General features: G+C 38.1%; 2 protein-coding genes across 4 annotated transcripts in view; one reads left to right on the forward strand and one right to left on the reverse strand.

Annotated features, from left to right (window-relative positions):
* pde6a (phosphodiesterase 6A, cGMP-specific, rod, alpha) overlaps nucleotides 1–26,381 on the reverse strand; it is a 62,940-nt gene that overhangs the window by 33,716 nt on the left and 2,843 nt on the right. The window contains exons 2-5 of one of the 2 annotated variants that reach the window (XM_042418704.1): nucleotides 21,694–21,816; nucleotides 3,857–3,918; nucleotides 2,105–2,438; nucleotides 987–1,128 (exon numbers count right to left, since the gene is read on the reverse strand). In XM_042418704.1, the coding sequence (XP_042274638.1) occupies nucleotides 987–1,128; nucleotides 2,105–2,433 (471 nt within the window). In that variant the 5' untranslated portion in view covers nucleotides 2,434–2,438; nucleotides 3,857–3,918; nucleotides 21,694–21,816. Of the gene's footprint in view, nucleotides 1–986; nucleotides 1,129–2,104; nucleotides 2,439–3,856; nucleotides 3,919–5,163; nucleotides 5,189–21,693; nucleotides 21,817–26,381 lie in introns of those variants that run through there. The other variant, XM_042418705.1, reaches the window with a different exon arrangement.
* Nucleotides 5,784–16,611, forward strand: slc26a2 (solute carrier family 26 member 2). Of its 2 annotated transcripts, none has more exons than XM_042418708.1 (5): nucleotides 5,784–5,887; nucleotides 8,838–9,463; nucleotides 9,819–10,109; nucleotides 11,338–11,786; nucleotides 13,250–16,611. In XM_042418708.1, exons 2-5 carry the CDS (start codon nucleotides 8,852–8,854, stop codon nucleotides 14,079–14,081), a joined length of 2,184 nt encoding a protein of 727 aa, XP_042274642.1. In that variant the 5' UTR covers nucleotides 5,784–5,887; nucleotides 8,838–8,851; the 3' UTR covers nucleotides 14,082–16,611. The 2 variants fall into 2 exon arrangements, with proteins under 2 accessions (XP_042274642.1, XP_042274643.1); XM_042418709.1 differs by lacking the exon at nucleotides 5,784–5,887 and adding an exon at nucleotides 6,066–6,146.

Genomic DNA, 26,381 nt, shown 5'->3' on the forward strand with positions numbered 1-26,381 from the left:
CCATCAGTTATGCGGAGTGGACTGCTGCCTTATTAAGTGTAAATGTCACAGTAACAGTGCAGGTATGGGCACTGACTGTTATGATATTAGGGGTGGGGAGGGTTGGGAGGGATGGAAATGGACCTGCAATAGCATGACAAACTTGAAGTGTACATGGGAATAAACTTGCCAGCCATTTTCAAATGTCAAAGGTATTGGCTATAATGAGATTGGGCTGGCTTTGGTTGGAAGGAATTAGTGGCAAACACACTGTGGTGTCTGGTCGCCCTCTGGTGGTCACTTACAGACGGAGCAACAGTAGACTGGTTTTCACATCCAGGCAAAACAAGGATTTAAATGTTAACTGGGTAATATGCAATATCTAGATTGCAATGTTTTTTAGTGGATTTGTTGCCTGAGGTGCAGGGTATCTGGGTTTCATTCTTTATAAACTTTACTTCTTGGCCGTAGATATGTGCTGGATCGGTTAAATGACTCGACACATTTAAATTCTGTCTGTGTAAGTAGCAGGTAGAGCACAGCACCAATACAGGATGAAAGGATTTTATACTGTCTGGGACCTTCCAGATTACAAATGTATACACTCATTCAAGTTGCACTAGATAGATATACTATATGCCTTAAAAAAAACATCAATATGTCATTTACAAGATATAATCATGTAGTAGAAATTGAGGGAGGAATAGATAGTAAATAGTCAGACATATTTTTGTTTCTTCTAGATGTGAAGATATATTTATATTTGTAGTATATGTAACATGAGGTAAAAGTAAGGGAATAAAACAAAATGAGAAGAATAAAATGGGAAGAGGTTTGCCATAAATGAATGTGATGGAAAATGTTGCATATGTATGACTGAAAAATGTTTTTAAAGAAAGATAAACTAGGGTGATACACATACACACACACACACACACACACATACACTAACAAATACACACACAGACACACACACAGTCAGACAGACAGTGATTATGTGTACTTACCTCTGACACATTTGGAATGTTGACCATCTTCTTGGTAGACGCCACGTGGCCCACAATGCCCATATCCAACGGGTACACAATCTCACTGTCGGGCTGCACCAGACATTCATCATATGTTGCATCTTTATGGACGTTAAATAACCTGGAGATAAAGATAATGAAATTAGAAAGTGCTGTGCTTTTTTTTTTTTTAACATGTCTAACTCTAAGCATGTTATCAAGTGTTGCCAATTGGACTTTGTTCACTTTTTTGGCCTAGTCAAGTCATTTAATTTATTTATATTGCGCCAAATCACAACATAGGTTATCTCAGGGCACTTTTCACATAGAGCAGGTCTAGACCGTACTCTTGAATTTACACAGACACAAAATTCCACCATGACCAAGAACAAAATTTCCCTAGAACGTCAAACAACCCAGGTTGTGACCTGACATTTAACCCTCAAACTAGCTTGCAAGTAACCCTAAATAACCACTGAAGCCAGCAGCTCTGCGGTTGTAGTGGGCTCCTGTCCTGGCCATGAAAATGTGCAACTGCATCAACAGAAATAATATAAATTAAAGCACATATTCTCAACTAACAGTAACTGATTTAATAAAGTAATCGTGATTGTTTGCAGCGCACTGGTAAAAACCAACATCTGTGTTCTTTCAGTGTAGTTCCTGGGAAATTTCCTTTAAAACATAAGCGATGTGCTCTACGCTGGCAAAGTAACGGACATGTTGCCTCATCAGGTAAAGATAAGGTGGAGAAAATGCAAACAGAGAGTTGAAGCAGTGTGACTTAAGCATGATAGACTGTAAGGGTGTGGATGTCAGCAAAGTAAATGGATATAGACATTTAAATTTAACTCCCAGGTTCCCAACTGATGATTTCTACATGAAAAAATAATCTAAAAAACAAAAAATCTTATTTATCTTTTTGTCAATGATAATGAGACCATGGAGTGACAGTGTGTGCAGTTCATACAGTCCTATAAACCTTTCATTGTGAGGAAACATTATCTTTATGGTATTTTTTGACAACAATACATAATCTTGTTGTGTATTCCTTCAGGAGCTGTTGTAAAGCTGTTAAAAAAATCAAATGCAACTCAAAAAAAGAAATCCCCAATAACCTGGTTGCCAGCTCGGCCACACCGTTCCTCTGGCGGTACATGAACAGGCTCATGCGGTCGGCCCTCATCATGAAGCTGAGGTGTCTCATGAGGTTGAAGACACACTTCTCCATCTGCAGGTTGTCCTGGATGTCCCGTATCAGGTCGAAAAGGATCTCGCTCTCCTCCACCGACGTCAGTTCATGAAACTTGCTGACATCCACCGCGGTCTTCCGGTTGTTGTCCAGCAGGTCTGAGACGACCTTAGGCCGGAAGTTGTTGTCATAGTATTGCTTGGCGAACTGTGGGTTGGCATCCAGGAACTGCTCTGCTGCTGCTGCGTCCACCATGGCTGCTGCTGACAGGGAACAATTTGAAATAGATTGCGGTATTGCTTGTAATAGCTGTGTAGTTTTAAATTCCACAAATGGTAGAGAAAGTATACAGTATGAGAAACATTGTCCTTAAAACAACAATTACTGTAGAGCCCACTTTGAGGAAGGCATTTAACTCTAAACTGATCCAATGGTAGAAACATTCCAGTTAAAACAGCATTCGTCAATGTTTTGGCCACTAGGGGACAAAGGATGTCCACAACAAGCTGTCAAACCCACAAACTTCATATATTTTTGCCTTTTTGTACACCTGATGAATGTATGTCGAATATTCACTCTCCTTTTACCTCTAGTTTGGTCTCCACCAACTACTGAGAAAAATATTTGGCTCGTTAGCTGCTTGACTTTCCACTTGCTTCACCAGTTAGTCACTAACTTTGTCCGCCATTGGTGGTCAGCTAGTGTACGGTGGGATTATCAGAGCTTGTTTGCTCAAACAGCTGTGTGCTGCTGCTAGAAATGAGGTTCATGAGAACAAAATTTGTGGGCTGTCAATCCAAAAACAATTAGCTAAAAGAGGACAAAAGCTCTGGGGGATAATATTTTTGTGGGTTTGTCACTTCAAGCAATCACATGACATGTAACCATATTAAATATTAGTCGTCATATTAGTCTTATTCTATACTTTTGCCTGATAATATAACTATAAATACATCTATAACCGTTGCTGTGGCTTTGACCTGAAAGTTTTTAGGTCATTGAGGTTTATCATCGCATAAAATAAGACAAAGGTTGAATAATGATTAATGCAGAGTGTATGTTGTCACAATGCATCATCGTTCTAATGTGAGGCCTCACCTACATCAGTGTTGTATATGTTGTAAACTGACTACTGGCATGGAATGGGATTGGGGATGGGATGCTAATAGTTCTTTGTTCTATTGGTACATAATGGGCCACCAGAATTTATTGCCGGATCTCTTGTAGACCACTAACCAGACATTGTTTTACTGTGACGTCGGGCATTTTAGTGCCGTTAAACAGGATATTTTTACCACATTTACTGTTTTAACCCAAACCATGGGAAGCATTGGCGTATCACCTGCAAGCAAAAACGTTCCTCCATTTTGAGACAATTTAAATTTGATCATGTGATCTCGCACAATCAATACCGATGTGTAATAATTCCGTACCAACAATAATCAGACTATTGACACAAAGGAATCCGTATAAATAGCCACTTCCATTAATTTAACCTGCTAGTACTGCAAAATGGATAGTTGTCGTGACGTCAAGACAATCAAACAATCAAATTTGTATTTTCCTGTGATTATCTAACCTTTCTGGCACTTGTTATATTGTCTAATCTTAACCAAAGTACTTGATATAGAAATGAATCCATGAAAGCATGATAAAATAACGTATGACTGAGTCCTACCTGTCGAAGTCCGTGTATTGTCTCCAGCAAAGTGTGTAATCCCTCTGTCCTGCTAACCAACTCTGCAGGTGGATGAGAAAAGAATACGGGATTACAAGGATGGTTTTAAATGGTCATGTGTGGACATAAGCCTGCATCCAATTACAATACTGGGATTACGATACCTTCCAATGTTTAATGACACAACATGGGATTCCTGTCTCTCTGAGTACAAGACATTGTTAGCACTTATGGGCTCTTGTATAGTGTAATTAATTGAATACTGAAAGTAGTCAGTTGTGTTAGAATATTGTATTTATTAACTACATACCACCATAATTTAACATATCTTTTGGTAATACTTTCACCCATAGTAACACCCAAAATCTATATTTTTAGAGTCCCTGTGTTCTTAAAAGGTGGCTATTAAAATTGGTTGTATCCTCTCTTTGTGAATTCATGTCAGTTACAAAGGATCTTAATGGTAACAAGATTTTGAGGTTTAAAAAAAGTGTGTGAAATCATTCATAGAAACCTTTCAAAACACCCCTGTTACACTATACTACTCCTCTCTTATCCATCCCTATGCTAAAGGAAGCGGGTCATCATGCAAGTGACAAAGCAGCAGAAGCAGTGTGTACACCGTAGTAATATAACTTAGAATAAGTGATTAGACTAATTAGAGGAGAAATGAATCATGGATTTAAGATATAGGAGTGGCTGGAGAAGTTTAAATAGGCGTTAACTATATTGCTTAATGGTCTATTTTCTCAAGAACTCATGACTTCATTTTAGTGCACGGTCCTATTTTTATTTTTTTATGAATCCCTCACCCTGTCAGTAATAAAGGTTCAAATTTCACCATGAAACAAGGCCTGAGGGACATAATAATGTCAGACAAGTATTTGTGTCAGTTTGTATTTTCCTTTTCCTCAACACCACCATCGTGCTCTCATTTCCATAGTTTGTTACTGTTTGTCACTTCCACAAATTAAGGAAAGCTAGCAGTTGAAATAAACAACATTAAAACTTATTTAGTTAATCTACTCTTGTCATATGGGGTTTGTAACCACAACACTGACTCTGACATTCCCTGTGTTACTTGTTACGCACATCATGGGGTTCAGTGATGCTGATTATGTCAAAAGTAAAAATATAACATTACATCTACTCGCTTCTCCTATTGCTCATACTATATCACGTGTCTCCCCACTGTGGTGACGAACCACAATCATCTCTCACTCTCACACACTGTCTGGAGGAATATGAGACAGAGAATAACAAACAGTAAGAACAGAAGACATGTTATTGGTGTTAACAAAATAAACCTTTTCTAAATGTACGGCTGGTTCTAGTTGCACGGTGTCAATCAATGGGCGTCTGTTCAGAGACTGGAAAACTAAAGAACTCTCACTATTTATGAATACCACACTGACTCAACTTCCTACAACCTTCATTTGTAAGACTGACCTTGTTCAAATGACTCATTCATTTATTAGACTTGAGAAGACAGGCGTTCTTACTGACAAACTCAGGATATGAACTAATATTTCACTGCATTTGAAATATTTCTACATATTGTTTGTTTGTTTTTTTTAATAGTTTAGGGTTTTAGGTTTTTGATTTGATCAGTCATAGAAATAGAAAAGTTGTGATTTTGGCATACTGTTCAGGGTGTGGATAGCTTGTTCCAGGATATTATAAAAAAATGCATACAGATTAATTCATTTCTGAAGTAAACCTCCTTGTTAATTTACTAGAATAACTATACAAAATACATTCCTGTGTGATAAATTCTGCATGATTATGTTCCTTAAATTATTGCTGTTTTTTTCTATTCTTACTGTGTGATATTTCTTTGCTCTACAAAGTGATACGTCTTTCTACACAGACCATCTTTGTCTGAGGAGCGGGTCACTTGACGTACACAGAAACGTCATCACGCACGGGAGCTACAGGCTGGTGTAAAATGAATTTGAAGCGGAATGAAAGTCGACAGTCTGAACCATAACTTCAGATACACTTCGTAAACGGCGACTGATTGGAGCTCAGGTCAGTTATTTAACTAACTTAACAGCAACGTTTGTTTTTTGCAGTCGCAGGCGGGTTGTCACGTTAATTTTACGTCAGTTGTCCAGAATGTGAACTGCTGTCCACGTTGACAACTTTGTTTACAATAGTGCCCATTCATCGCTCGGCTACCGCGACGCTTGCAGACAGTTAGACTGTAGTTAAGATTAATTATAAATTTGCAAATATGTTGTCATTTCAGCGTGTTTTTCTTCGCTCGGGAGGATCAACTATTGCACTTGTACGTATTGTCATTTATTGAAGTTTGACTTTTCGATATGAAAGTGCTCGCGATACACAAATAGCTTCAGTTTTAACTCCGCTTCTCAGAATTAACCGCCTGCAAAAATAGCCTGAAGGCATGACTAATAATCTCATTAACGTAGCAGTAACGTCTCCTCCCGATGTTGTCATCTGTAGTCTACTTTAAAAATCTCAAATGAGTCTACAGAAGAAATGTTTACTGTGAATTATATATTATTATGAATATTAACTCTGTTATTAATTAATTATCAAACGCCACATGCATTCTCAGCGGGGAAATTTGCAGGATGAAATAACTTATAATGTGATACATCTGGTTGAAAGGTGACATGCACTGCCTTATATAACGGTTGTTTCATCAGCATTTCAGTTGATTTCCGTTTTCGGTTCATTTAGATGCTGCTGAAACCAACAATAACCTGAAATCTGCCGCAACTGTATCTTCTTTACATTTTAACATATGCATACTGCTCATATCCTGACTCTTCATTGTATGGAGTGAGTCATTTTTGATCTGGCAACCACCAAATTTTGAACCACAAATGTATTTTGCATCCATATATATCTTATCAGTCATTAATAAATGTGTGATTGATCCTTCATTAATGTTTCAGAGAGCAGAGAGAGTGTTTTCTTTAGGTTTGACACTATTTGTTTAGAGGGAAAATACTTTCACAATCACGCTTTATTATGAGCTCATGTTTTAAAACTGGAAAACATAACAGCTAGAGTTATTTCTATGAATTTTATTGAAAGTAATGCAACAGCATTTTTGAATGGCGGGTTTCATTATAACCATCAGTCATTACTGCCTGCATGCTCTCCTTTTAGTACAAAACAAACTGGTTTGCAATTTTCAAACTAACAAAACTGCCAAAAAACATGACTTTAACGGTCCTCTTTTTTGTTGTCTCACTGTTTTTGTCCCCTTGTGAAATTGACTGTGAGACTGCAGATTGATCTGGGCAAAGTTCGGATTACTGTGCTGCTGTGGCTGCTGTGTGGGGAAGTGGTGTCCCCTATGCATGATAGTCAAAGTCAAAAGGGCCTTTCCTCCATTTCCTCTGTTCTGTTCTCTGCTAATACTTTCTCTTTGACTCATTGTTTTTCATCTTTGAATAACATATCCACCAAATCAGTCAAAACAGGGTCTCAGGTACTTTTTAGAATCCTATGAAAGCTGTTCTCCACTATAGGAAGGTCTATGTTGGGCAACCACTCTGTTGGTTGTGTGGAAATCGATGCGTTTGATTTGTTATTTTGTTACTTAGGCTTGTTTGCAGGTGCAGATGCCCACCTGGGTGGAGACTGGCAAATGTAGCAATATGGTGGGACACGGCCAGTTCTTGTGACAGTGTCAAGGTCCCCCTTGAACTCTGTCCCCTCTGTACCAATGACAGAAATATACAGACATGGCAATCTATAGTTTCACTGTTCCAAGACTCCGGATAACCTCTCTTTACCTTGATTTGACCCTCTCTAGTGACTTTAAAATCCCTCTGAATAAATATGTTTGCAGGTCTGTGTTTGCAAAAATATATACCAGCTGCGCCAAAAATAAACAATTTTGAAATATTTCCATTTTTGTATATTCTGGGCCACTTTAGGAACAGTCATAAAATCAGGCTTAAAGAACATAATTTAGGGTGTTTTTATTGCTTTCAAGTGTCAAAGTGGGTCAAATTTGACCCAGACAGTACAGTATGTAAGTGTTAAAAGCAGTCTTAAAATATTGCTTTTCTCCCAGGCTTTGGTATTGTGTCTGTGTGTGTGTGTGTGTGCATGTGCATGCTTTAGTGTGCGTCTGCTGTCGTGCTGTATTTTATGTATGTGTATGTGTGTGTGTGTGTGTGTGCATTGTATAGGTGGTTGAAAGGTTATTTTATTAATGTATATATTGAGTATTTTATATATATATATGTTTTCTATCTCATCTGTTTGTTGTTTTCTGTCTTTTACTGTAAAGCACATGGAGTATGAAATGTGCTGTACAAATAACAATTAACTTGACTCTGACCCGCAAATGCAATCTTACTAGGTTTATTATAAATGATGGGTAATAAAATGCCATGATACATTATAATTTAATTATTAAATTCACTATTAATAAAGGCACATACACTGTGTTACATAATGTAACCTATCAGCATGTTATTGCAGTAGTTGTTCTCAGTTTCATTTATACTTTGTCCCTAGTTTGTTAATATCAGCGGTATTTATTGCATCGGGGTCACTAAAGTGTAAACTGCACTGCATCAATAAGGAGAACTATCTTACCTGTATATCTCCCTGCCTCAGCTAAATGTGAGAAATAGGCTAAATGTCAGGCCCACACCCTCTGACCTGACATAGGATATCGCTAATGTGAGTCTCCATTATACTCCACACTGCTTCTCCAGTGTAATATGTAGTTAAGTTTTTAAAATAAGCATCTGTTTATCTTAACCACTACAGCAAATAAAAATTGCACAAGAGCACACAAGTTGGTATATGTAGAGATTTTTCTTTTTGTTTGGCATCAGCATAAAAAAGTCTTACACCACTTGAGGTCTACCACTAACATGCTTGCTGTTCAAGTGACTTATAGTTTGCTTGTATAATCAGTTGTTGAGATAAAGCTGGTGTGACTACTTGGCTTAACAGAAATTTTTCCTCCCCATTACCACAGAAAAGGGCTCAATCATGACTCATGGTGATGACTGTACAACGGGAGAAGATGGAGCTGAGGGAGACCAGCAGCACCATCCTCTCATTCTGGAAAGAGTGGAGAAGGATACAGAAAAAAACTGGAAAACCGTTGTTTCCAATCGGCTAAAGAAACACTGCTCGTGCACCTCAAAGAAAGCCAAGTCCAAAATACTGGGCTTTGTCCCGATTCTGAAATGGCTGCCACAGTATCAGCTCAGGGACTGGCTGCTGGGTGATGTCATGTCTGGAGTGATTGTCGGAATCCTATTGGTCCCCCAGTCTATAGCCTATTCCTTATTGGCTAGTCAGGACCCCGTTTATGGTCTCTACACTTCGTTCTTCGCCTCCATAATCTATGCCCTCTTAGGCACTTCCAGACACATCTCAGTGGGGATTTTTGCAGTACTCTGCCTGCTTGTGGGTCAGGTTGTGGATAGGGAGTTAGCTTTGGCGGGATACCTCACAGAGAGCAGCAGCATCAGTGGTAACGACAGCACCGTCCTGCTGGCTGGCCAGGGGAATAACAGCTATGCGGTAGACTGTGACAGGAGCTGCTATGCAATCACTGTGGGAGCCACAGTTACGTTTACCGCTGGGGTTTATCAGGTAAGTGAGCGCTCCGTAGCCTTATGCAAACTCGAGCTCATGACTCTTGTACACTTAGAGCTACAGTGTTGTCTGACATCTATGACTTGCATTGGAAAAACTGGAAGACACACAATGTTGTATGTGATTTTGTACTGTTCAAATATTTGGTCAAATTGTATTTTTATGCTTTGGCAACGTTGGTTTCAAAACTTTCATGCCAATAAAGCTCATTGAATTGAAATAAATATATCTTAAGTGTCTTTCACAAACATTTCTATGGAGGAAATAAATGTTCTAAATCAATTGAGTGAATAAAATTGACTTGAGTTATACCTTATGCCATCTACTCCTTCTGCTTACCTCTTTCTCTCAGGTGCTGATGGGTTTTTTACAGGTAGGCTTTGTCTCCGTCTACCTCTCCGACTCCCTTCTCAGCGGCTTCGCTACAGGAGCCTCCTTGACCATCCTCACTTCCCAGTTCAAGTACCTTCTGGGCCTGAAGATCCCCAGACCACAGGGCTGGTTCACTCTGTTCAAGACCTGGTACAGCGTGTTCACCAACCTGGGGAACACCAACATTTGTGACCTGGTGACCAGTTTGGTGTGTTTGGTGGTACTGATACCTACCAAGGAGCTCAATGATCGTTTCAAATCCAAGTTAAAGGTAAAGATGGCAAAGTGCACATTGGTTTAGTGAAAATTCAGTAAAAGTTTTACATGTGTCGGATTTCTGAAACCATTTTCAATGAGTGTCAGTATGATAAAGCTTCTCCAAAATCTCCAGGATTACAAGCAACCAGATGCAACAGGTGCAAAGGTCAGACGCCCTCTGACATTGTAAATATATACAGTATATAGTTGTGTAAGATCAAAGTTTCTGTTTTTTAAAGTCTATTTTTGGCCACACTGGCAGTATGCTGCTGGCAATGTTGGGTGATCAATCACTTGGTCACTCTTTCGATCAAACACTTTGGTTCAGAGTAAAACAAACTGCCAGCTGTTGGTTATATAGTGATTTTAATCTTGCACCACCACCAACAGATCAAATATTCTGCCTTTAGGCACAGGAGAAAATATGGTTATGTTAAGGTATATATTTCCTTGAGGTGGTCGAGTTTAATGTCGAAACTGATTATGTTTAGGTTATTTATTTTATTTGTTTATTCGATAGGGACTGAGCATGTTAATGAACATCAGTATATAATACAGGGTGTAAACATGCCAGAGTTAGCAAAAAATGCTAATTTACCTCCGTTGTCCCTAGGCAGGTAACAAAAACAAAGACGAATATTCAAATACACAGCATAAAAGGATTAAATAAATTGTACACATGTCCGGTTAGATATGGTCACAATTGTGGTTTTCATTGAGCCATTGTTCGAGATAAGACTCGAAGGTGGAATATGTGGGGCACTCCTTTAATGCAAGTTGTAGGTTAAGATTAGATATGACTGAGGCTATGTAAATGTTGGTGTGGTTAAGGATAGGGTGTGAATGTTGGCAGTATTTCCATTTCCGCTCATAACTGTGAGTGAGATTCAGAAGAACACATCAGCCTCAGCTATGCTTTGAGGGTAATGCTAATCAGTCAGCATGCTAATAGTGGTAGTATTAAGGTCAAAGTACATGCGAGCAAAGAGCTGACGAAGTTCAGCTTCAACTGACAAAGGTTAAGCAAAGTGTGACACTGTGGAGCTGAGCCCACGATGTACCAAAAAAGCCACCGTACACAGGATAAACCCTTTTGATTTATCTACAGTAAAATTGCCTTTCCTCCCAGGTTTAGGTTTACACTTGTTACACCATTAACGCTAAAAATTTAGAATAACAAAATGGACTTCCTTCTTAATATACCTAATGATTTTGTGTTTTTTTTTCTTTTCATTACCCAGGCTCCAATTCCCTTTGAGCTCTTTGTGGTGATAATTGCTACACTGGCTTCTCATTTTGGCCGTTTCAACACGGAGTATGGGTCAGGTGTGGCTGGCGACATCCCCACGGGCTTCCTCCCACCACAGATGCCCTTATGGTCTCTCATCCCCAACGTGGCTGTCGATGCTTTCTCGGTTGCTATCGTGGGATTCGTCATCACAGTCTCGCTGTCAGAGATGTTCGCCAAGAAGCACGGCTACAAAGTGGATGCCAATCAGGAGATGTACGCCATCGGCATCTGCAACATCCTGCCATCGTTCTTCCACTGCTTCACCACCAGCGCGGCGCTGACTAAAACGCTTGTCAAGGAGTCGACAGGCTGCCAGACTCAGATATCGGGGCTGATCAGCGCCCTCGTCCTGCTGCTGGTGCTGCTGGTCATCGCACCAATCTTCTATTCCCTTCAGAAGTAAGTATGAACAAATCTTTGTTAAACAGTCATCTCTTTAAAGTTGGGCCTTCTTTTATTTCTTCCTCTTGCTAATTAATCTCCCAATTGGTAGTTAATCAGTTAATTCTGATGCATTGGAATGACAACGTGCATGCTTAATCAATAGAATGATGAACTAAAATCAGTTTATTGATAATGGTATTTTACCATTATTTACATTTATACTTATAAATGTTATAGTTGAAATCACATTAAAACCTGATATAAAAACATAACATAAAACACACACAATCACAGGTGGGATGGATAAAATAAAATCAGCTGTGAAGAAAAAAAAGATAAGCCACATGAGCAGAAGATTTCCATGTGCACATTAGTAAGTCAAGAGTAACTGAGAAGAAGGAAACTCTGCATGTCTTTGACCTCAGAGCTGTAACCCTTTCCTAAAAATAGTACCTACTTCTGCGGGAAGCTGGTCAGGGCAGTTGTGCCCGTTTGACTCACCTGAGTAATTTCTCTCTTAACCAGTCAGACGAGCCAGTTTTTGCTCAATCAATACATCGCTAGCCACATGCAACATTACATTTTTGCGCCCACAAGTTTTTCAATAACCTTTATGAGAATGCAAAAATATATTTGATATAAAAAGGATGTAAATATGTTATCTGAAGCACATTTCTGGATTCAATTAACCATCCAGACATAAATGACAAAAAAAGGTGAAGTAAAATGCTAAAATTTATTTAGGTGATATTCCACCAAAATCATTGAATAGTGCTCCATAGATATTGTAGATATCATTGCAGATATTGCAACACTGAAGTTGACAGACTTATATATACCTTCAATACATCAGCTTGACAATCGAATTTCATTTGAAGAAAAAAGGATCCACTTCAGGCTTAAAACATGTGTCAAACATTCCAGCGTCAGGCTCCCAGTTTTGATCACTGTCTATTGATTGTGATTGGAGCTTATGATTGGTATTGATCTGTGTCTGTGCTGTGGTGTTACTTGTGTACACAAACCATAGACATACACTTCACTGATCGTATGGAATGTCTTCATCAATATATAATATGCTGTCTTATCTTTTTTTCCTTATCTCTTTGATTGTCTCCTCTCCCTCTCTTTTTGTCTACTGTTTTGGTCCCAGATGATTCTGTTTGTTATTCTCAGTATCTCAGTTTTGCCCCCTCAATTGATTTGCTTTAAACATTTTAAGATGAAAAACTCTTTTGAATGGCAAAAGATTACAGCTGATCATTTGCTATTTGAAATGCTTAAAAGTAACAGAGACTTTTTAATGCTTTAGCCACAATCAATAGAAGACAACTTTGAGTTTCAGTGAGAGTCAGTGAAAGTTTCATTAAATATCTTTCACTCTTCAGAGCAGTTGCTGTCCTCCATGAACACCAACAAGTGACACTCCTAACCTTTGCTCTTCCCTTCTTGTCTTCTTGCTTCCTTCTCCTGCCCAGATGTGTATTAGCCGTCATCATCGTGGTAAACCTCCGTGGCGCTCTACAAAAGTTCACAGATGTTCCCCGTATGTGGCGCGCCAACCACGTCGATACTTCCATCTGGTTGATCACCATGGCGACATCGGCGCTGGTTAACACAGAGCTGGGTCTCCTAGTTGGGGTTATAGTGTCAGCCTTCTGCGTCCTGGGCCGAACCCAGCAAGCCCAGGTCCTGGAGCTGGGCCGGGCTCCGAACACGGAGCATTATGAAGACCTTTCTGCTTACCGCGGCCTTCAAACACATCCTGGAGTGGCTGTTTTCAGATACGAGGCACCGATCTATTACGCAAACCAGAGCTTGTTCAAAAAATCTCTCTACAAGAGCGTAGGGCTCGACCCTCTGAAGGAGAAAACACGGCGCATGAAGTTCAAGAGGAAGCAGAGCAAACAGCCAGAGGAGGTCCCAAATATGAAGTCAAAGGAGAATGAGGTAGCAGGTAAAGAGGATGGCGGACCTGATGCGACTGTAACCTTGATGCTCGACGAGAAATCCGTCTGCAGATTACACAGCTTAGTTATGGACTGCAGCGCCATCTTGTTTCTAGATACTGCCGGAGTCAACGCTATGAAGGAGGTCCGCAAAGATTACGCAGAACTTGGGGTCAAGGTTGTCTTGGCCCAGTGTAATACCTCAGTACTGGACGCTCTTGAAAGAGGAGGATACTACCCTGACAAAAAAAAAGAAGGTGATGGAGGGGAGAGCAAAATGATATTCTTCACCATTGAAGACGCCATCCACTACGTCCAAAGCCTCTCTGTTCCCAACGGCAATTATGATAGCAAATGTTGAGATTATCTATCTGGCCAAATATGTGTGTTTACATGTGTGAATTTACATCTCACATAGTATAAAAGAAAAGTCTATTGTTGCCATTGTGCCTTGTAAAGTACAGCGTTTGCTGAACTCCCTCCTTAAATATTCAACACCTATCCTATGTAACTGCTGCAGATAGTTCTTTATGTGATGCTGTTTTAGCATGTTGAATGCTAAAAGCATCTCCTTTATAGAAATGGAGCAAAGGTAGATAGTACTTAAAGTTAAAAGTTAAACTTCACAGCTATTATGAAGTCTGTATTTCACTTTGTATATTTTCTCTTTGTTGCACACAGATGCCCAAATGACTTCATGAACATTCACCCACCAACGCTCAATACATATGAATTTCACTGAAAATTTTAAATTAACATCCAACATAGAGGTACAATAGCTATTCATATTATTTCAATATTAATGTATCACACTTTGATGCCCCTAAAATTCAGTCACATGCATAGTTGCAGTGTAATAATTGTATTCAATAGCAAGTCAAAGGTTGGTGAAAATGATCCAAAGGTCAATATAGCGTGTGTGAAGATTTTATGATAAGTAATCGCACCGACTGGGAGGGGAGAAAGTTGTGTGTGTGTGCAAAAAAGTGAAAAAGTTTGACATTGTGAAATGCTGCTTTAAGGTGAACTCTGCTTGTTCATTTTAGTTTCTGGTTAATTCAGAAGCTCCAAAAGTTTGAAATGTCTCGCTCTTATGAGTTTAGTTTATAGCCATATGCTATCCTTAAAATATTTATTTTGCAAAGAAATAGTCAGAACGTACCTCAACATGAATGTAACTAATATTGATCCAAAATGTGTTTTTCTCTCATATCAACAATAATCAGGGGTAAAGTTTTTCCTGTGGGAAAGACTTTGTCATGTTTACAAAGCCATTAAGCAGTAAATGGACCTTTCATTTACAAATGGAACATAGTTGAGAATGCCCTGCGGGGGCAGACAAACACCAAAGCTGAAATTCAGTAGAATTTTATTTTATATTTCATTTTACTGCCTACATGTATCTAAACTGCAGTGGTCTTTACAGATGCCTATATAGTGCCTTTACTGTACAAACTAATATGCTGTGAATGATTGCATATCAGGTCATTTGACATATGAATGCACTTTTTTATTGTTGTAACTGGACAACCCTTTTATATATCTTTCTGCTCCTGAAAGCACAATCAGCTCACAATCCACAATCTTCTTGTTGCCGTTGTGTTTTTGGTTATGTTTTTGGAACAAATCTCCGCAGCTTCGGATTTGAAGCTGTGGTGTTGTTTTTTTACAACTCGACAGGCCTGTACTGAATGTGTCACTATGATTTAGAAGTCTGTAATGTTTGTCCTTGATCCATGTTTGCTGAGGGTGACATTACCGACATCAGAAAAACATACCTCTGAAAATAAGAGTTTTTCTATTTAGGTCCATTCATTTCTATTTTTGTGATACCAGAATATTTAAATACTGTCACAGGGGATTGAGTCGGGTCTTCTGAGTCAACGGCAGACAAGATTTTTCACACAGGTCTCACTGAAGCCTCCAGTGACAACTTATTTTAAAAATCATATTGAAATGAAGAGTTTATCACTTAAAAAACAAAGGGATTATTTCCATTCTATGTATTTATGTGAAAATGAGAGTACAGTCTGGCATGTAGTTTGATCTTGAGTTTTTTCTCTTTCATACAAGAAATGGACAATTATATCTTGTAATGTTGTCTACATTTGTGTTTGTAGCTTCAGTTGTTTCTGCAACAAAACACGGTGCGTTGAACTACCTAGTAACATTACTTACTGAATGTAGCACTTACAAAAACAGTTACAAGTTCACATTAAAGAAGTTCTTCCATACGGAATTTCATATTAGAGTAGCCTTTTGCAGTACGGTATGCAGTAGTTTTTCCTTGTTTTTTGTTTTGTTTTGTTTTGCCTTTTAACCAAAAATGTAACTATGCGCAAAATAATCTTTGTTAGTAGCTGCCTACTTGAGGTTTTGGGGTTATGGTTCAGCTGTACCATTTACTGTTTTCCTCCACATGTTTATGACACAGCCTTTGGACAATTTTACATTCCTATTACAGAGTTTCACTAAAGATTAAAACTACCTGTTGGTTGGAGCAATCCTAGGTTCAGTATGTAAAGTTATCTCATAATTAAAATCATTACACTGTTATATATTTCCATATATATAAAATATGAAATGTGTCAGTATAGTGCTCTTAACTGTTCAAATATATTTCTTACATTCTATACTGAGTATAGATTTGAATATGAGCTCTAATATATGCCATAATTAACTAGAAATACCACCTTGGACTAGTCAAGTTGCAGTTTACATCCATGTCTGTCCAGACTCATAATATTTGTAGTAAATACTAATATAATTTCCAGTGAGAAACATGCTGTCTTCACTTAGAGACCATTTGGATATGAAATGTCATCACTTCATCATTTTATCCTATTAGACATAATTTGTGTGAAACTTCATTATAATTATGAATTTTTGAGCTATGGCCAAAAACGTGTTTTGTGAGGTCACAGTGACCTTTATCTTTGACCTTTGACCACCAAAATCTAATCAGTTCAGAGTTATCACGTTCACGAGAATGGGATGGACAGATAACCGGAAAACATAATGCCTCCGATCACAGCTGTCACCAGCACAGAGGCATAAAAATGGACATATATTTGTAATTTAACAACTATTGTGAGTTTGATTCTGTCAGACAAGGGAACCATGCAGCCCTCTGCTCAACAGAATGTTTGTTAAGAATTTGTCGTTAATGGAGAATCAAAGCCCCATTTTCCTCCCAAAAACAACCAGTCTGTGCAGGATTATGAGATACGCAACTGCACAAATATGCATTAGTTTAACTGTCACCAACAGAATGCAGCTCTGTGTGTTCACAAAACACTTCAGACAATCAAACTGTTTTGCAGGAATGTTGTTCTGCACAACTGAAATGTTAGGACTTGCACTTTTTACACTTTTGTTTTGCTGCCATTGAAGCTCACTCACTTAAAATAACTGCCTTTACAATCCAGGTGAAAGGGCGTATTGAACAGGAGCTCAGGGACACTCCTACAACCAATCCCTATAATGACATATGTGATTGAAGAGTTGTTTGTATAGGATGTACTTGTGTTGTAAATACTGAAGTTCACGATGAATTTGAGTATGCACAACACCCCTCTAAGTCTGCGGTATTGCTTCTGATTGGGCTGAAATTTTGGCATTATTGTAGGGCTTTGAGACAGTTTTTCTGACCCAATTCCAATGAATCCATTTAAAGAAAATTAGGGCATCATCTGTCAAGGGTAACTGCAACTCTTGCCAGGATAAATCAATCCATAATGAAATTATAAAAATCGCTGCATAATTGTTGTGGAAAGCTGAACTATACTGAAAAAAAGCGCTTATATGCTATTATCACCAAATTTGAACATATATGTTAAATTTCTTGCTTTGTTTTGTGTACTTACAGTCTGAAGACAACTGTGGGACTTATCTTTTTTTTTATTTTTTATTTAACTTAAATATTCAATTGATCAAACTAATCGGGATGTAAAGAAAGAAGATTTTGTGTGTGCTATTTGATTTCCCAAAGGCTCTTTGGTTGTTATGCCAGACCTGACAATGATAAATCTGTTTTTAAGACTTGGCCTTAGGGATATAATAGAACTTGTTTTGGGTTTGCAATGTACAAGATATGATGGATTTTTGGCTTCATATCCCCAATTTTCTTTCTAATAGTAGTTTTATAGCTGCTTTTCTACAGACCCATAATATATTGAGCATTGAAACTGAATTATGGCTATGTTTTCCTATAAGAAAAACATTGTAAAAGTGCATCAGAACACTGGTTGTATATCGTTTCCTGAAGTTCGTATGCAGTTCTAAAATATACCCTATATATATCATCCATTAGCTAGTGTTAGGATGTGAGCAATGATTGTTAAAAAATGTTTTATATTTTGTTGGTTTTTGTGTATTTTTATGGTTCTATATCAGCGTTAAACAAACCTACATTTTCATCCTGCACAACAGAGATGAGATGCATTATGATGGAATAACATCATTCCGTCCAATTTCCTGATATGTATGAAAAACATTATACCATATATTGCTAGAAATGAAGAAATAAGACTTATATACATGTTGATAATCAAGAGAAAACTGAACGTTTCACAGTTCGTGTGCCATTGATCTCGAATTAATAAAATGCTTTAACAACGATGGCAGTGTCTTATCTGTGTGAGTGCCTTATCAAGTAGCTTTAATAAACATTGTGTACTCAGCAAAGAGAAGTACTGACCGAAGTATTAATTTGCTCCTGACTCTTTGTGTTATGACTGCTTATCTCAACGTATTTATGTGCCGTGTGGGAACAAAATCTTCTGTCCTTTATCTTCATGTCTGGAAAATGGTTGATAAATTGGTGGTTGCATCACCTTTCAAACAACCGTTGTTGACTTAGAACAGCAAACAATTCAAGCGGCCTTTCATCACATGTGTTAGTACCCCAGTGAATTCCCAACCCACATAGAGCATTAGAATTGTTTTTTCGCCAATGAACTGGACTATTCATTGCATATTCTAACATCTTTCTTTTGTCACTTCTATGGAAGATGTTTATAAGATGTTTAAGCGTTAATTCATCATTCTTTGTCTGTCTTTGATTTGACCGAAGGTTTACATCTGCACACCAGCAGTTCAAATTCAAAATTATTCTATCCTGTGCTCATGCTAATGGATAGATAGGCCTACATTTAGAGTTGAGTCTCAAAGCTAAAGTTTTAAAGTTTTCCAAGCTGAAACTTTAGCAGCTGCCACACTAGCAGCCCATGCACAGGAGAAAATAAAACTGCTGAACGGATGAAAAATTGAGAGCTAGCTTTGCCCTAAGTTAAGCTATCTAAGCTAAGTTTTGAACTGAGGGTGACACCAGATGAAGAAGGCTGTATCACCTAAATTAAAAGTGTCCATTGCACCTAATTTAACTTAATGGGAACGTTAGCATGCCAACATACAGTTAGGGTGCTAGCCATTTACTGTATATAGGCTACAGCCAATAGTGCTAGCATGCTAACTTTGCATGAAGTTATAAGTACAGTTGAGGCTGATTTAAACTGAAAACACATCATATATTGGAGGATTAAAATTACAAATAGTATCGTTATGTAGATGCCCATGATGGAAGATAGCATTTGTTTCTAAAACACTAATGACAATGACTAATCTTATCACATGAGCAACAATCAACTAAGAGACTTTATTTTAAACTGCGGTGTAGCCCATTCTTGTGACCCTTCACCACTCATTACAACTTTCCCTGGATGACAAATTACAAAAGCCACTGGGAGCACAGATTTCAGATAGAAGTCAATGCAGGTTTCAAGGTGAATGAAAATCCTTTAGGGTTCAGTCAATAGTTGGGTCTGGCTCTCCAAACAATTCCAAACGAGACAAAATAATCAAGACTACCTCATAAGAATTTTCTAGAGGGCTACACTACCAATGTCAATGTCTGTCCTGGCTCTAAAACAACGTCATGCCATTATTAAACTTACTGATGAGAACTGAAATAGCAGTTAATACAGGGTTTTGTTTTTACTGTAGTCTTTATACCTTTTATCCTCTTTTTTATAGCTCTTTTTCCAGGTGATAATAAATTATGGGTCATTTAACACTCAGCTGAGTTGAGTCTTCAAGGTGAAGTTGAGTGTGGCACTTCATCAAACAAGACATTATCAGGTCAAGCCAGACCACACCAATATGGATTTGAAGCTTTTTCCTATTTTATATGATAACAGACACTCTATAGAGTTTCAACTTTTGTTGAGACGAACTAATTAGAATATGACCCCTTTGTCTGATAGCTGTAGTGCCGTGAGAACAGACCACACGGGGCAGTTCGAAGGCCAGTTTTTACTCAATCTTGAGTTTCTGGGTAAATGAGATTCCTGAAATATTCCACGTCTCCAATGGCAAGGAGAGAGTAGACTCTAAATCCTTAATAAGATATACAGAAGGCAGTTGTCACAGTAATCCCAAGTAGTCACACCTATATGTGAATTTAATAAGATTATACTCTTGTCAAAGCTTTACTCAGCAACTTTGCACAACAGTAGAACCAAGAGGAGCCAACAAGTGACCATTGTACTTCTGGAGAAAAATAACGGTGTGTGACAAGAGATTTTCTCTGTTACAACCTGACTATGTCACTGTTTAAGCTGTTTAAGCTACACTGAAACTGCACTTATCACAAGACACTGAAACAAAGGAGACACTTTGACATAGTTATGCTTTTAAATGTTTTGAAATTGGACTAACTGCATAACTGTAACAGTTCGCTAATGCAGTTGTTGGGTCCTCCTTCGTAGTGCAGTGGAATTTAATAAAAGGCGAACAATAGCGAGTATTAGACTTAAACTATTGCAATTTATCTCTACTTTATACAGAAGAACTGCAGTTACTCAACTCATTAAATATGTGCCTTTTATCCTTATTTTTTTTCATCACCTTTATCACTTTACCCAGATGGTAGAGGACCCTGCCTGGCAAAAGAGAACACAAAATATTGATAAGCATTCCAAGGTGAATGAGGATCCTTAGATGCCCCGTCTGTACTCTGATGCTTTAGTCAATAACCGGTCTGGTTCTTTGAAAACTTGTGGAGGAGATAAGAGTTTAGTGATAATGTGTTCTGGCCCCGTCTCTATCTCCTGCTCTCTTCTTCACCCTTTACTTCAGTCTCCTCATCCTCTTCTGCCACCTTTGCTTCTGGTGCAACAAAGGAATATGTTATAATGTTATGATTTTACTATTTTCAGCAATGTTTGCATGAGTGTACATTTAGCACACATTCTCTCCCCAGCTTTCTCATTACACACACAATTAAATGGTAAACAGGTGATTGAGCGTTTAGGACATCTTACAGAAATGATAGACACTCAACTCATTGTGTACAAGGTGTGTTAAAGTGTTTCTTACAATTGTCTACACATCAATATATTATCATCAATAGATTTTTACTGTAGCAAGTATTACTGTGTGCAATCTCAACTGTCAAGAAGGAATGTTTTGCTGATAACATGAAACTAATTAACTCCAGGTCCAATGCACAGCTTAGAAGTAAGTAACAATGTGAGCAAACACTATTAATATTACACCTCTAAAATGTTTTGTGTAGAAAAGTAAGAAAACAAAAATCCAGAAATGTTGTGTCACATATAACAATGTGTACAGTATAACTTCACTGGTTTAGGTTGAATGTGAAATATTCTGCACTGTGCATTAACAAAAGAAAGTGATTTTATTTCACCACTAGGGGGAAGCATTGACCAGGGAACTATGGACAACTTGGGGAAGAATTAAGTGACTTTGTATTAAGATGAAAAACTCTTATTTCTATTTATATAATACTTATATATTCTGTATAAGTTTTTTCAGCTCTCAAAGGGAAAACCATCAGAATGCCCAGAACTATATTGGAGAAGAAAAGAGATGATCTTGCTTCTGCTCTTTGTTTTTGGTCCTCTGAACCTCATTTTGAAGGCATTTGTACCTCAAAACCAAACTGGACTCACCAGAAACCAGGACTGTACAAGGCAGGCAGGGACAGATGGCTGTAGAATCTAGAAAGACCAAACAGTATTTGGTCAACTTGAGTTCAGCTCCAAGCTCCAGTCCAGTTCAGGTTAAGTCGAGGCCTTGTCCAATGGGGGTTGATACAGAAAATGGAGAAAATCAGGTTCTTATGAACAGAGATGCAGCACCAAAAATCTGCCACCATCAATTTAATCAACATATAATATAATAATTCACTGAGCAGTGCATATAATTATGAAAAAGTAAAATAAAAGAAATCACAGGTTTAGAGGAAGCATGTCAAATTTATCTGTGGTTCACTGGAGAAAAATAAATAAAGTACCCAAATAATCAAAGGACCAGTTTATTTTAAATTAGTTCTGGGTCACCTTTCTGAACTCCAGCTGACTGTTCTCTGTATGCTTACAAGATGCAAGTTTAATCAGGTAGACAGACTGAGAGGTGAACAGACCTTCTTGTCTACAGAGAGGTGAGTAAAGCAGGTGTGATTATGGTCTCTTTCACGCTTGTTGCCTCTCGCAAATTACATTTACTGGGAAACGGCACCTGTGTTGATTGGTACACGATGCAAAACTCCTGTAATGGACGAAGGGAGCAAATTTGCACTCCATTTCACTTCCCATCTGCATAATTTCTTTTTATTACCAATTCCCAAGCTGACTTTCGTAATCGAGACAGGAGAGATTGAAAATTGAGTTTTTCCTGCTCTGGAGGTGATGCAGATATTATTCTGATGTGATCCAAAGTTCATCTAAAGCACTTTAACCTGAGAATGGCTTTTCTGCCTTTTTAAATCATTCTGTAATTGGTTCTCTAATATGTAGAGTTACACTGCATTAAGTCTATATTGAATCGGGGAAATCTTTAACTTAACTTTAACTTTTTTTCTCTCAAACCTTATTTTCATGAGTCACTTAGTAAGTTAATACAATTCATTAAGACAAGTATTGCCTACAACGCAACCTTTTACAGCTATTTGAGGCAGTTTCAACAATGAGATACATCAGAGGGAGCAAAGTGTCTACATCCTGAGGAGGCTGAAGATGACTTACCCCCCTTTCTTTTAAGTCCTAGTCAACTTCGACTGCAGGACATCCTCACAAACTGCTTCACAGTACAATATCGATGGCCGAAGAGCAAAACCTCCTATCTGAAAAATGCACTTCTTTCAGAAAACTAAAGAAAAACTTGTTGTTTTCCTGCAGAATGCTATTTGTTAAGGATACCCAATACATAATACAATGTTTTTGGATTATATTACTATTATATTACTGTGTTAACAATACCGTAATAACCATACAAACATACCATAAACAATACCACATAACAGTGTATTATGTATTTGGTATCCTTAACAAATAGCATTCTGCAAGAAAACAACAAGTTTTTTTTAAACAAGTTTTCTCAAAAGAGTGCATTTTTCAGATAGGAGGTTTTCCTCTTCCGCCATCGATATGGCAACTGCACCGTCACCGATACCAAGGTATCAGTCATTCATGAAACCTACCTCAAACGCTGTCTGCTAAGAGGCTCTACCCAGCAGGTTGCACCATCTTGGAATGACAAGACTATATTTCATTGTACACAAGTATAATGACAATAAAGTTGAACTGAATCGAATTTAAAATAAATTTTGACTACATTTCAACAGTTTGTGTGTCTGGTCTCTCATTGTCCTTCTGTGTAGATCTACAATTTGTTGTTATTTGCAATGGGGACAAAAGGTGCGTCATTCCATAAATGCCATGACTACACACGGCCTCCATTTCTTTGTTTGCTTTTCTACAGACAAAGAGAGACAGAGAGGGAGGGAGGAAGCGGGAAAGAAAAGCTTGTGGATAAAGCATTTGTCATCCAGCGGGATACTGTTTCAAGCTGTCAAAACTCCAATGTTCTATGAGGGGACATTTCTATATTTCACTGGGGTTTTGACAGGGGAAGCCAACAGGCGTTTTATGTTTGCTGTCAAGAACGATTTTATCACCACCATCTCACATCAGCTCGACTTTCTTTCTTCCTCAGATCTAATTTTTTTTTTTCTCAGATTCAGCTGACAGATCTGCAATGTCTGTATTTTTACCATTCCATAACAGCTATATACAAATAATTGTGAGTGTCTGGTGTGACCTGTGTGGTGCACCAGATGGCTGGGTTTGGTTTCATAGCATCAGCACAATTCACATGGTGTCAGGCAGCGCAAGAAAAGCTGTCAGTCAAGTGCCTTTCAAAAATGTTGATGTAACTCTGGCAAATGTTGTGCTGTCCTAACTGGGTCAAGCCTCAACAAATTGGCTTGTTAAAGGATTTGTTCACCCAAACACCAAAATAAAATTGCTTATTTAGCAGTAGCAATAAATGCAGAGTTTTAGTTTTATGTGCCAAGGTTTTGAAAGTTCAGCCATTGTATAGTCATTTAAATTTTGCATTTGCAGCTTGCAGTCTTATATAATTTTAGAAACAGTGTCCTGTTACTCTGAATAATGCACAGACTGCACTGTGAACTGTTCTCACTATTTTTTAAGAAAGTAGTTCTAATGGAAACTGTTCATTAGACACATTAAAGACACATTGATGTTGAATTTTTTTTGAAGTAGCTCAACACTGTGAGCTTCACAAATCTCAGCAGTGGACATCTAAAGACAAAAAAATATATTTGTTTCTTTGTTTAGTGTGCCTGCTTGATACTTAATTGATACTAAATTAACTGAGAGAAACCTTCTCAAGCTTCACCTCAGTTGACATCTCAACTGCTTTCATGGAGAGATTTGAGGTATGTTGTGTGGAGATTTGAAAGAAAGATCGCACACTCAATGCGACGACTGATCTTGAAAAAATAATTAACTGTAACCACTGAGTGTAGGTAACATGGATAGCAACAACTCACTGACCCCTCCCCACAACTCAACTCTGCACATGGGGCCGTTACCACATATCCTCAAAGGGAAAATGCAATGTATACAGAATTGACATCCAGCAAAACAAAATTCAAAGTCCAATATTCCTCATAATGAGTTCTAATTTCATCAGTATTGTCTCAGTATTTATTTACCACAGTGTTTACTTTGCCTCACAGTAGTGAATGATCCTTTAACCACACAGTGGTAATTCACTGTCTATGCCTGTTGCTGAACATCCCTCTGATCTTGCATATGCAAACAGAACTTTACCGCTATTCATGCAGGGAGCCATCGTTAGTGAAGACAGTCTTGCAGAAATTAACACCGCAAACCCAGAAGGTTCCATTCTGCATAATATTAATTCTGGGCCATGATTGGACTCGCTAAAGTGGCCTACAGGGAGCTGGAAGGGACACTGTGCTGTGGTGAGCAGATGGTGTGGAGGAGGCCAAGGCCAGCAACACACACTGACAAACTCACACTCACATACATGCAGTGTACACACATGCAGAGACGCATGCTCTCTCACATGCATGATGACCTCTCTAAGCTCCTCACCACGACACCGAACCCCCCGATTTCATCTACTGACTGAAAATTAATGGATCAGTGGATCAACTAGGGATCACACACACACACACACACACACACACACAAGCGCTATCAGTTGACCACCAGAGGCTCTGACCACATGTTCGCCGAAGCATGACTGTCAGATGGGCAGTGTGTGTGTTGGCTTGGCTCTCTGTTGATGCCTGTGGGACGACATTAAAAGGCAACACGAGGGCTGTGAACTTCATTTACTGCAAACACAAGATCACCAGCCAGAGAACGTGCTGTGTTAGTCATTTAAAGTGATACTTAACTCCTGCACGTATCCATGGAGATGTGACTCAGTTTTACTTCAAAAAAAACAAACAAAAAGTCACTTTTTGCCAACTGACAATAGAAAATACATGATATTGACGTATATACGCCCACTTTTATTCTCCTGTAAGTACACTGTCAGACGTCACCTACAACAGACCATCATCTCTATAATTAAAAACCAGTAAACTTTATTTTTGTTGAATGAACTGGGTTTCCATAGTCAATCTACCACTTAATTTAGCTTAATTTAATTATAAGTGTGTTTCTGAACTGACACTTCTTTCAATTATAAAGGTATAATAAATATAAGACAATTACAACTACCTTTCATAGTTAAAAAAAAACTCTCCAACATTGTTGGTAGGAGACGGGAAGAGGAGAATTGTTTCTGGTGTCAAAGTCACATGCTTGTTTACCCTTTCACTGGTTTTTATTTAAAAGCTTAAAATAACCTACAGGATGTTTAAACTTTCCTGACAATGCTGAATGCAGAAGAAATGCAGAAACTTTTTTGTTTAAAGATTCTGTCAAAATACAGTTGAGGTAAATCAATTCCTGCATTGCGATCAATGCAGGCAAAGCAGGCTTGATTTTATTTTATTTATTTTTATGATTTCTTGAGAGAAAACTTTCTTCATTTACCATCAGTAAAATTCACATATCTTAGTGTTTGCAGCCGTATAGCTGGCTGATTAGTTTTTTTTAGACCCCACCACAAAATCTGATACATGGTTGGAGGAAAGCTATTAAAATATCAATAAAATAACAATATACTATGGTTGTTAATATCTTTACAATCTATTCCTGCTATGAGAGGGTCTCTAGCAACAGTTTTGGCAACTTAATTTTATTTGCTCCCTAAGTTTTATTCCTAGGTGAACGAGAGTGCTGCTGTAAAA

This window comes from Thunnus maccoyii, chromosome 8 (genome assembly GCF_910596095.1).
Source record: "Thunnus maccoyii chromosome 8, fThuMac1.1, whole genome shotgun sequence".
In the NCBI taxonomy this organism is placed as follows: Eukaryota; Metazoa; Chordata; class Actinopteri; order Scombriformes; family Scombridae; genus Thunnus; species Thunnus maccoyii.